This window comes from Wolffia australiana, chromosome 15, assembly GCF_029677425.1.
Source record: "Wolffia australiana isolate 7733 chromosome 15, ASM2967742v1".
NCBI lineage: Eukaryota > Viridiplantae > Streptophyta > Magnoliopsida > Alismatales > Araceae > Wolffia > Wolffia australiana.
The window spans coordinates 515001-527202 of record NC_135849.1 but is presented as its reverse complement, the minus strand read 5'-3'; the positions used below and the strand labels follow the sequence as shown (position 1 = coordinate 527202).

Sequence of the window (12202 nt, the reverse complement as noted above, 5' to 3'; positions counted from 1 at the left end):
ACTCTCTCTCTTCTCTAACCATAGTTTCTCTCTCTCACTCTCTCTTCTCTAACTATAGTTTCTCTCTCTCTCCACTAACTGAAGTTTCTCTCTCCCTAACTGTAATTTCTCTCTCTAACTAGTGTTTCTCTCCCTAACCATAGTTTCTCTCTGTGTCTCTCTTCTCTAACTATAGTTTCTCTCTCTCTCTCACTCTTCTCTAACTATAGTTTCTCACTCTTCTCTCCTCTAACTGTAGTTTCTCTCTCTCAATCTCTCTTCGTTGACTATAGTTTCTCTCTCCCTAACTATAATTTCTCTCTCTAAGTAATTTTTCTCTCTCTAACTAACTTTTCTCTCCCTAACTATAGTTTCTCTCTCTAGGTAATTTTCTCTCCCTAACTGTAGTTTCTCTCTCTAACTAACTTTTCTCTCTCTAACTATAGTTTCTCTCTCTGTCTCTCTTCTCCAACTATAGTTTCTCTCTCTTACTCTCTCTCTCTCTTCTCTAACTATAATTTCTCTCATATCTCTTATTAAAGTTTCTCTCTCTCACTCTTTCTTCTTTAACTAAAGTTTCTCTCTCCCGAACTATAGTTTCTCTCTCTCTAACTACAGTTTTTTGCACTCCCCAACTATAGTTTCCCTCTCTGTCTTATCTTCTCTAACTGTAGTTTCTCTCTATTCTCTAACTATAGTGTCTCTCTCTCTCACTCTAACTACAGTCTCTCTCTCACTCTCTAACTACAGTTTGTCTCTCTCCCTCTCTCTTCACTACCCATAGTTTCTCTCTACACTCTCTGTCTCTCCACTAACCACGCTCTCTCTCTAACTAAACCCACACTCTCTCTCTCTCTAACATTAGTATCTCTCTCACACACTCTCAGACTCTCTCTCTCTCTTACTCCATCCTGCACTCTCAGTCTCTCTCCCAAACTCCACTGTTGTCTCAAACTCTATTATTCATATCTCTCTCTCCACTAACCACACTTGCTCTCTCTCTCTCTCTAACTATACTTTTTTCTCTCTCTCTCTCTCTAACAATAGTATTTCTCTCTCACACACTCTCAGACTCTCTCTCTCTAACTCCATCCTGCACTCTCAGTCTCTCTCCCAATCTATCATTGTCTCAAACTCTATTATTCATCTGTCTCCATCTCTCTCTCTCTATCTCTACCGTCTTATATCAATCAGTCGCGCTCTCCCTTTACAGAACAGACACGAAGACAGACCAAACAAAAAGGGGAGAACGAAGACGAGGACGCCATTCCACGAGCGACGGCGATGAAGGACGAGCAGCCGGCGAAGCCCGCCGTCGGCGGCGGCGCCGCCGCCGAATCGAAGCGATCGCCGCCGCCCGCGGCGGCGGTCTCCGACGTTGGCGCGTGGGGGATGAACGTGGTGAGCTCCGTCGGCATAATCATGGCGAACAAGCAGCTCATGTCCCCCTCCGGCTACGCCTTCTCCTTCGGTACTCCCAAACCCTAATCCCCAATTCCCCACTCCTCGTTCTTCACCTCCGCCGCGCGATCCATGGCAGCGACGACTCTCACGGGGCTGCATTTCGCCGTCACGGCCGCGGTCGGGCTCGTCTCCAACGCCGCCGGGATCTCGACCTCGAAGCATGTCCCCCTGTGGGAGCTCCTCTGGTTCTCCGTCGTCGCCAACACCTCCATCACCGGAATGAACCTCAGCCTGATGCTCAACTCCGTCGGATTCTACCAGGTCTTCCCCTTCCCCGATCGCCCCCTTCTTCTCCTCGATTTCGTCGATCTGAAGCCTTGGTGATCAGATCTCGAAGCTGAGCATGATCCCGGTGGTCTGCGTGATGGAGTGGCTGATGCACGGGAAGCGGTACTCGAGGGAGGTGAAGGCCGCGGTGGTGGTCGTCGTGCTCGGCGTTGGCGTTTGTACTGTCACCGATGTGAAGGTCAATGCCAAGGGATTTATCTGCGCTTGCGTTGCTGTTCTTTCCACCTCCCTGCAGCAGATTGTGAGTTTTTTTTTTCTTTTTTTTTTCTCTGATTTCGAGTTTCTTCTGTCATCTGCCGCTTTCTGATGATCGAAATCTCTCTATTTCGGATTGGGTTTTTCTTGCTTCTGAAAATGCTGGACCAGGTCGCCGTGCTAAACACATGCAGATGAAGATTTAGAGAGAGAAACTGCAATTAGAGAGTAGAGATTGAGAGAGATATGTACATTCTATCTATTTATCTATCTATCTATCTCTGTATCATGATTCCCAGCTTTCTGTACATTTCTCTCTTGTTCCACCCATATGTTTATCTTCAATGATCCCTCTCTCCTGGCCCATCAATTAATCAATCTAATCTACCTATCATGGTGCCCATCTTTCTATGTTCATCTATCAGCATCTCTCTCTCTCCCTCCTTGTCTATCAATCTCCTTTGGGGTTTTATTTTATGGTTCTGTTGGATCATAAGCTCGTACTTGTTATTGACTTACCTTGAACTCTCTTCTGTATCCATAACGCATGCTTCAGAAGTCCAATGTATATTTCTCTCTTTCTATTTATCAATATTTACTCATCTTTCTTTCTCTTTTTCACATCTATCAAGGCAAGTTTGTCTCCCTGTCAAACTCTCTCTCATAATATATTTTTCTCACTTTTGGTACCATATTCTTGTGCCGACTTAGCCCTAGATTTATGATAGTTACAATGCATACAAGGAATCTGTAAGAGTCCTATCAAGGACTCATCATAGAAGGCCTGGTCAACAAGGCTCAGTCAACGCCTGAGCCTTGAAAATCTTAGGGTTATAAATACCCCCCTTGTAAGGTCATTAGACACACTTTTGATGAATGACCGCTTTGTAGTTTCTTGTCACGAGTCGCTGTATCCGGCTGTGGTGAGGGCAACAACTCCCGATTCAGAAGTTCTTGAAGTCTAGGCCATTCTAGTGTCTCTTCTTTTTCTTCTCTCTTCCTTCCTCCAATCTTCCTCATATTTTGTCTTGATTTTGGTTAGATCTCCATGGGGATCGTAACAGAATCTTATTACCACAATTATTTAAAGCTTTTCTGTAGACTTACTCTCATTCCCATCAACTACTATATTCCTCATACTCTCTCTCTCCCTCTTGTCGCTGTACATCTATCTTCCCTTTGTTTCTGTATATCTCTTTACTCTCTCTCACACACACTGGAGTTTGGATGACGAGTGGACTTCTCTCTCTAATTTTTTGCTGCAGTCAATTGGGTCCCTACAGAAGAAGTACTCTGTGGGCTCTTTTGAGCTGCTGAGCAAGACGGCGCCAATACAGACCATCTCCCTCCTCATCCTCGGGCCTTTCATCGATTACTATCTCAATGGCAAGATCCTAATCAAGTACCACTTCTCCTCGGGCGCCATGGTAAATTCTACACCAAACCCAGAACTTCATCTTGATGATTACATGTGAATCATGCATCATAACAATGGTCAAATCGCGCAGGCATTCATCATGCTGTCATGCCTGCTGGCCGTGTTCTGCAACGTGAGCCAGTACCTCTGCATCGGACGGTTCTCGGCCGTGTCGTTTCAGGTGTTGGGCCACATGAAGACGGTCTGCGTGTTGACTTTGGGGTGGTTGTTGTTTGACTCAGAGATGACGTTGAAGAACATCACTGGCATGCTCTTGGCCATCGTGGGCATGATCATCTACAGCTGGGCAGTCGAGAATGAGAAGCGGCTCGCCATGAGGGCGGCACTGACAAAGAGTAGCATGACCGAAGAGGAGATTAGGCTGCTCAAAGACGGCGCTGCCGCCGACATCAGCTTGCCTCGAGACATCGAGCTGGGGCAAAACAAGGATTAGAAGAAGCCGGAGGCCCCACGGATGATTCATTGGAGAAGAACAGGGTCTGGCATCTATGATGATGATGATGGTTACGGCTCTTATGCTGGTAATGTGAGATGTACTGCTTTGGGAGAGGGGAAGTCTCCATTTCTTCCCCGTCTTGCTGGCGCCGGGTTAGTTTTTTCTCTGTTTCAATCATAAATATCCATTGTTCCATTGATTGTTTCTCTAGAATTTGTCCCTCTCTCTCTTTGAACATCTTGGTAAATTTACTCATTTATCCGTTCATCCTTCTCCTTGCTAATTTTCTTGAAAGGAGCACTGATCAAATCCCAAAGCCGTCCTCCTTGAAAGAGTCCATTAAATACAATTTTATGGAACAACGATACTGTCGACTCAGACATAAATACAATTAAGACCATTATCCTTTTCATCAAGAGCCAAGAATGAAATGGCAGCCAAACGAATCAGATGCTTATTACCAAAACGTGATGCAAGATTACAGATGCTGCAATCTGACACGAAAGAGATATAGAGTGCATTAGGCAGAGAGAATGAAAACTTGAAAAGGGATCGAGAGAGAGAAAGAGAAATAGCTATAGAGCAAGATATATAGATAGATAGATAGATAGACAGAGAGAGAGAGAGAGAGAGAGAGAGAGAGATACATACACACACTGCAGTCTGGTGATTTACACTCGGTCGTTCTTCTCTGCTGATGCATCTGATTTGGAAAGATTGATGATCATGGGTATGGACAGAAGGCATCTGGAGGCCTTCTCCAGAGACTCAAGGCTGAACCCATATCTCTCTTGAAACTCCCTGGCCTTTGAATTGGCAGCCTTGGCTTCTGAAAGTAACGTGGCCGCTTCGTCAGAGTCCCCTGCGGCCGCAGCGGCAGCCTGCTCTGCCATGGCAGTGGCCGCGACGAGGCACAGCCTCTCCCACGCCGCCAGCGCCGCCTCCTTCTCCTTCAACAGTGCCAGTTCTTCTCCCTCTTCAACCTTCCTCGCAACGCTTCTGATCTCGTCTTCGACGGTCTCAAGGTCGTTGACTTTCTTGTTGACTTCGAGCTGCACGGCTTCTTTCTCCGAGCTCAGGGCTTTGGCTTCTGCGGCAACTCGGCCGGCTTCCCTGAAATTCCTAGCGGCGGCGGCGGCCTTCTTCTCCGCCTCCAGCTCGGGGACTCTCTTGTCTATGAACCCAATCCTCTGAGTCAAAAGGGTCGTCTCTTCTTTGATCTTCGCCCTCGTCGATGACAGTTCCTAAAAGCCCACAGGGGTTTGATTGTGGGATGAAATTAAGATGAGGTTAAGGTTGATGGACCATGAAGAATGATGAGACAACAAAGAGACATTCATCATCGTGTTCCATGGGTATTTTTATTACACGGTAGAAAATGAAAAAGTAAGACAAGAAGATAACATTGCAGAATTCCAAGGTTACTTTTACATGACGGTGTAAAATGATTTAAAAGACGGTCAGTAACTCTTTCTCATTAGATCAGCCTAGAATCTAGAATGTTTCATCAAACGCAGAATGTCTATCTGTATTTTTCACATTGCAGTGGAAAGTGAAAAAAGACAATAAATATGTTTTTTTTTCCATTGGATCAACATTAATCTATACTTTCTTGTCGAATGCAGAATCCCAAGGAAATTATTATGTTTCAAAAAGAGACAATCAAAAACTTAATTTCATCGACGGGCATGAGATCCTGATGGACAGGAAAATTCCAAAAATATATCGAATTTTGTCCAAATCAGTAGCAAAAAAATTAAAAGAAATAAGATTGCACTAACCTGAAGCGAAGATCTGGCGACTGAGATTTGCTGTCGAAGCTTCACAATTTCTTCGGTTTTCTCCTGCTCTATGTTCGCAAGCCTTCCTTTGTCCTCCCTAACCTTCAACACGTCCGAAGACATGCTCCGCCGCAATTCAACCAAAACACGATGAGCCTTTGCCTCCTCAACAGAGATCTGGGCGAGTTCTTTCAACCTCAAACTCTTCTTCTCAGCCAGACCAAGAGACTCATCCATCTCCTCCTTCTTCCGGCATAAAACCTCATTTTCTAGAGCAATTTCAGACAGCACGCGAAGAAAATCTTCACTCTTTGCGATGATACTAGATTGAGACTCGTGGAATTCAGAGACTGCCTTGGAAATTCTCTCTTCAACTTTCTGTATTTTCAGTTTATTTTCTGTGATCTGAGCTTGTTTCTGTCTCACCTGCTCTAGCAGCTCTTCTAATTCCCTGTCGAGGAGGATCCCTTGTTCAGTCAACGCTTCCTTCTCTTTCTGGTCAGCCTCGGTCATACCATCGATGTAGCCTGCAAGCCCTGACCGCGCTTCCTCCACGACATTTGATTCCACCTCTGTTTCTAATCTTCTGGATTCTAATGTTTCCATCGATATCTCCCATTCTTCCATCTCTTTTGAATGAATTTCTGATGCCTTCTTCGTGATTTGATCTGCTCTTTCACCTGCATCCTGAAGTCGGCCTAGTAATATAAAGGACTGAGAGCCAGAAAAAACCCGGACAAATTGGCAGACGATGATGAATTTTCCATCATCATCATCTGATACGTTCTTTTGAAGAACGTATCTCAAGAGGGTAAAGACAAATGATGCCACTTGGACACAAATGCAGATAAACTCGCAAGTATGGGATAACCAAAAAAATAAAACTGAAACGGAAGAAGGGGTCGTATCTTTCTCAAGAAGTCGTCAGAGGCAGTCCAGGATGACCCGTCTTTCTAAAAATGACATCTTGTTTCTCGTCTACGTTTGTGACTTGTACAAGCCACATTTTCGATTCTACTTGATATTCCAAGATTGCATTGTCTGATTAGTTTAAGGTTTTCCAAAGATCTAAATTCCAAAAGATTCTTGTTACAATTAGCCAAATCAATTCATCATTGCCATCATCATCCCCACAACATGTCATTCACGTTTGGGCTGGGATGAATGACAATGAAAATTATAATTCAACTGACGAATGACGGATGATGAATATTCATCATCTACACATTATCTTCATCATTTCCGCAGAACTAGAGTTGGCCGGCAATGAATCTTCATGGTCATTAGCATCATCCCCCAAATCTTGTCATCTAATGGTCATCCAGGTTTGGGCTTGGACGAATGTTGCTGACAATGACGATGACGATGATGATGAATCTTCATGGTCCACCCATCATCTTCATTGTTGAAGTCAAACCAAAGTTGGCAGGTGATGATGACTTCGTCATTGCCATCCCCAAATCTCATCATCTACAGATGATTCATCTTCAGTAGATGATTCTTCATCAACTGATGGATTCATCATCCACTGATGATTCATCTTCAGTAGATGATTCATCATCAACTGATGGATGCGGATGATAATTGGGCATTGCCATCTTCATAGTCCCCTCTTGACAATGTCGTTACCAAAACCAAAAATCCGGAGTTGGGTCCTAGTGAAACAGTTCACTAATAAGTTCAAATGTTTCATCAAATTAATCCTTCTTACTATTATTTTAGAATCTGTAATGTAGAGACTAGATTGCTCCAAAAAAGGACAAAATCAGATGAATAGAGAAGTACGATAACTGAGTTTTTTCCAAAAAAATCATGAATGATAACAGTACCTCCGAGAATTTTTCGAGAAGAGCGATGAATTCCTCCTCAGTGGAGATCTGAAGATCCAAGATCTCCTGCAATTTCTGATCCACGGCATCGCAATCCTCTTCTGTTCTTCTGAGCAATCTCAGTTGATCGTCTCTGTCCTTCTCTGCGGCGGCGAGACTCTCGCTGACGCTCTCCGCTTTCTCAAAATCTTCAACCTCGCAAGCCTCCTCGAGCTCCCTCTCAAGCTCCCTGTGCTTGACGGCCGCGGAATTCGCGCTATCCGCCGCGTTCCTCCGCTTCTTCCTCAACGCCTTCCTCTCCTCCGACAACAATTCCACCGCCTTCTTGATTTCCCCAATCTTGGTAGAGATTTGGGCTTTGATTTCACCCAAATTCTTCTCCATGGACTCCACACCGTCATCTTTCGACGATCTCTGCCTCTGTTCTTCCTCTTTACCTTCAGTTTCAGACGAATTAGGGCTACCCACGACGATTTCACGAGTCTCGACAGCCGAATCAGGGAAATCTCGGCTATCCACGTCGATTTCTTGAATCTCAACTGCGGAATCAAGGGAAATGCGGCCATCCGCGACGATTTCTTGAATCTCGACTGCGGAATCAAGAGAACTGCGGCCATCCGCGATGATTTCATGAATCTGAGCAGCGGAATCAAGAGAATTGCGGCCACCCGCGACGATTTCATGAATCTGAGCAACGGGATCAAGAGAATTGCCGGAATCCGCCTCAAAGGCGGCAACGCCGGACTCCAAATCCGAGATGGAACGAGAAAAGGAAGGAGATTGCAGGGCCGCCGCGTCCCTGGCGTAGCCGATCCGAATGGGCTTCTTCTTCTTCCGCGGAGCCAGCCGTGATGGAAGAACCGGCGTCTTTGGTTGATCGAGAGAGGGTTGGGAAAGAATGGTGAGATCAGAGAAGAGGTTTTCGTCGAGCGCGCGAGTAGAGGACGGATCGATCGACGGAGGAAGAGGAAGAGGAGAGATCGAAGAAGAAGAAGGAGCGAGGAGATCGGAGGCGTCGACGAGAACCATGCCTTCGAAGAGACTTCCGCCATCTCCGAAGCCGCCTTCTCCTCCTCCGTCCGCTCCAGTCGACGCCATGGCTACTCCGATGCCAAGCTTCAACACAGAGGGAAGAACGGTACTTATTTATATATATGTAGACTTGTAGAGAGAGAGAGATCGCAAGTAAGAGAGAGAGATGGATAAGTATACAGTTCAGATAGATGAGTATGTGAGTTTTATTTATTGAGAGCTAGAGAGATTAATGATAAGAGATATGCAGCAGAAAATGCATGTACAGTTGCATATCTGTGACCATTATTGAGATGTGAGTAGCATATGATAGTGTAATATCTGATAGTAAGTAAGAGAGAGAGATGAATAAAGATACAGTTCAGAAGGATGAGTATGTTAGTTATACTTATTCTGAGCTAGAGAGATTAATGATAAGAGATATGCGGTAGAAAATGTATGTATAGTAGTATATCTGAGCATTATTGAGATATGAGTATCATATTGTAGTGTAAAATCTGATTGTAAGTAAAAGAAATGAATAATTACACAGTTCAGATGGATGAGTATATTAGTATTGTTTATTGAGAGCTAGAGAGATTAATGATAAGAGATATGCAGCAGAAAATGCATGTATAGTTCCAAACCTCTGAGCATTATTGAAATACGAGTAGAATATGATTATTGCTTGCAATGTAGTGTAAAATCTGATTTCAAATGTCAAAGTAATAACAAAAACGATGGATGCACGCTTCATATTAAGCAAGAAATTACTGTACAATCAAACATTTTGAATTGATGTATAGCTCCACATAGGTAGACATTTAAAGAGAGAGATATTGAGTGAGTAAGAGAGAGATATGAATACATATACAGTTCACATGGATGAGTATATTGGTTTTATTTATTGAGAGCAAGAGAGATAAATGATGAACAGATATGCAGTTATATTTCTATTTTTGTGAATAGTACATGGTAGAGTTTTCTTGCAGCAGAAAATCAATGTATTGCTGCATATCTCTGAGAATTATTGAAATACGAGTAGCATATGATTTTAATTGTAAATATAGAAACACTTTCACATAATGCTAGAAGTTGCAGGAGAATCAAACACTGAAACGATGCATAGTTCCATATAGGGAGAGATGTGGAAAGATATACTGACTGAGAGAGAGAGAGAGAGAGATGAACAAATGTACAGTTCTCACGGATGAGTATACTATTTATTTATTGAGAGCCAGAGATATAAATTATAAGAAATATGCAGTTATATTTATATTTTTGTGGATAGTAAATGGTAGTGTTTTGTTGCAGAAGAAAATCAATTAACTGCTGCATATCTCTCAATATTATTGAAATTTTGTAGCATATGATTGTATACTACAATCTAGTGTAAAAACTGAGTTTAAATTTTAAAAGTAGGAACAAAAATGACGGATGCTCACTTTCATATTTAACATTGTGAATTGGCTTAAAGCTCCATATCACTATGCATTATTAAAGTATGAGCATCAGGTGTTTATGCACTATATAAATAGGTTCAAAGCTGATTTTACAAGCAAAAGTACATTATCGATGGATGTGCATTTTCATATTATGCAGAATAATCAAGAAAGTGAATGGATGAATAGCTGTATATCTCTATGCATTATTCGAAGATATGTGGCATATGATTATATAGTACTTAAGTATATAGTAAAATCTGTTTTTTAAGTAAAAACATGAACAAATCAATGGGCGTGCACTTTCATATTATGCTAGTAGTCCAGTAGAATCAACATAGTGAATCAATGTATAGCTGTGTGTCTCTTATAACTGTTTAAACATAAGAAACAACTATACAGTATTTAAATATGTTAAGATCTGATTTACTAGGCAAAAAAAGAACGGAACCGATGGATGTGCTCTTCTGTATCATGTGGGTGGTTGCAGTAGAATCAGCATAATAAATAAATGTGAAATGCCCATCTCTATGCATTATTCAAATATAAGTAACGTATGATTGTACATTTTTAAAAATGATAAAAACTTATTTATATGTAAATCAAGAACAAAGTATATGGATGTACACTTTCATAATATGCAGGTAGCTGCAATAGAATCAACATAGTGAATCGAAGTCATCTGATGATTTCTTGAGATACAAATGAGCCTGATTCATTCAATCATAAAAATCAGGGTCACACATTTGGGCACATCCCATGATAACTGATGTTGGAATATGACATGACGATGGTGAGAAACTGATAACCAGTCCTATTTGTCTGCATCTTCTTTGAAAGGGAAGTAAACAGTGTGAGTATCTTGCATGTGTTTTATATTAAACACATGTTTATGAAAGATGAAATCAACATCCGACTGGAAACCATTTTTTGGGGAAGCGAGCAGTGGATCTTGCTTTGCTCTCTCTGCCCGCTGCCACCGCCGCTGCTGCTGCTGCCGCCTTCTCTGCAGCTTCGAGTGTCTCCTTCGGGTCCTGCCATCCAGGATTATATGTAGAGGGAGATAGATGAATTGATAAGTAGGTGATATAAATGATTTGGATATTAGACATAGAAGAAAGATAGATTGGTTCATAGACTTATAAGATTGGTAAGATGGTTTGATAGACATAGATGTGTAGGTCAATTGACAAACAAGATTGATAAGATGCATAGATATGTGCAGGTAAATAGATCAATCATATGTAGACCAATAGTTTGAGATAAAAACATATAGGAAGGTAGATAAAAAGAGGGACAAATAGATGGAATATTTAAACAAGAATGGAAAAAGAGATAAATAGATAGCTGGATTGATGAGATTGATTGGTAGGTTGATTCATATCTTGAAAGACAAATAAAAGACTGACTGACTTACAAAGAGAGAGAAGCTAGATATGCCAATTATGATGATGATGGTGATAATGGTGATGTTGATGGTGATAGTGATGACGATGCCAATAATATGTGTAGGTAAAGAGGGCAATCATAAGTGGCCCAATAATTTGAGAAATACATAGTATATACGATGAGGGATGCATAGATGGAAATATGTGTATAACCATGAGCAAAAAGATATATATATATATATATATAAATAGATAGTCGGATAGAGAGATATTTTGATGAGTTGATTCATATCTTGAAAGATATATACAATACTGACTGATTTAGAGAGAAATATATATATACAGATTATTATTATGATAGTGGTGGTGATGGAGATGGTAATGATGATATGTGTAGGTAAATAGGTAAATCTTTTGTGGATCAATATTTTGAGAGACAAAAAGATACGTTGGTAAATAGGAAGAGGAATAAATAGATGGAAATATTTAAATATCTATGAACAGATGCATAAAGAGATATTTGGATTGATTGAATGGTTGACTCAAATATTGAAAGATAAATAAAAACTGATAAGATTGAGAGAGAGAGAGAGAGAGATAACGAAAGATACCAATTATATGATGATGATGATGATGATGGTAATGATGGAGATGACAATGAGGGTGATGATGATGATGCTAGCGATGATAATGAGATTAATTATTGAAAGATAAATAAAATACTGATCGACTTAGAGAGAGATACCTATTGTATAATGGTGATGATGACGGTGGAAGTGACAGTGAGGGTGATGGCGACGATGATGATGGCGATGGTGATGATGGGATTAATTATTGAAAGATAAATAAAAGACTAATTGATTTAGAAATATATACTAATTATGGCGATGATGGTGATAATGGTGATGGTGATGATTCGTATATGAAGAGATAAATAGACTGATCGATTGA

General features: G+C 41.5%; 3 protein-coding genes across 5 annotated transcripts in view; 1 reads left to right on the top strand and 2 right to left on the bottom strand.

Moving 5' to 3' along the window:
* The first annotated feature begins 1182 nt into the window (after positions 1–1182).
* LOC144713307 (UDP-rhamnose/UDP-galactose transporter 3-like) lies at positions 1183–4065 on the top strand. Its single transcript, XM_078587887.1, has 5 exons — positions 1183–1450; positions 1520–1704; positions 1772–1972; positions 3192–3353; positions 3435–4065. The coding sequence occupies exons 1-5, from the start codon at positions 1264–1266 to the stop codon at positions 3795–3797; spliced, it is 1098 nt and encodes a 365-aa protein (XP_078444013.1). The 5' UTR covers positions 1183–1263; the 3' UTR covers positions 3798–4065.
* Positions 4066–4231: 166 nt separating this feature from the next.
* On the bottom strand, positions 4232–8525 carry LOC144713306 (neurofilament light protein). Of its 3 annotated transcripts, none has more exons than XM_078587885.1 (4): positions 7411–8525; positions 5582–6268; positions 4452–5044; positions 4232–4294 (listed from the first exon to the last, which is right to left on the bottom strand). In XM_078587885.1, the coding sequence occupies exons 1-3, from the start codon at positions 8506–8508 to the stop codon at positions 4472–4474; spliced, it is 2358 nt and encodes a 785-aa protein (XP_078444011.1). In that variant the 5' UTR covers positions 8509–8525; the 3' UTR covers positions 4232–4294; positions 4452–4471. The 3 variants fall into 3 exon arrangements, with proteins under 3 accessions (XP_078444011.1, XP_078444012.1, XP_078444010.1); XM_078587886.1 differs by having other exon boundaries at positions 4232–4287; XM_078587884.1 differs by having other exon boundaries at positions 4232–5044.
* A 2079-nt stretch (positions 8526–10604) lies between these two features.
* The window catches only part of MSP2 (microspore-specific promoter 2), a 4589-nt gene continuing 2991 nt past the window's right edge, over positions 10605–12202 (bottom strand). The window contains exon 4 of the mRNA XM_078587546.1: positions 10605–10897. Within this exon, the coding sequence (XP_078443672.1) occupies positions 10769–10897 (129 nt within the window). The 3' untranslated portion in view covers positions 10605–10768. The remainder of the gene's footprint in view (positions 10898–12202) is intronic.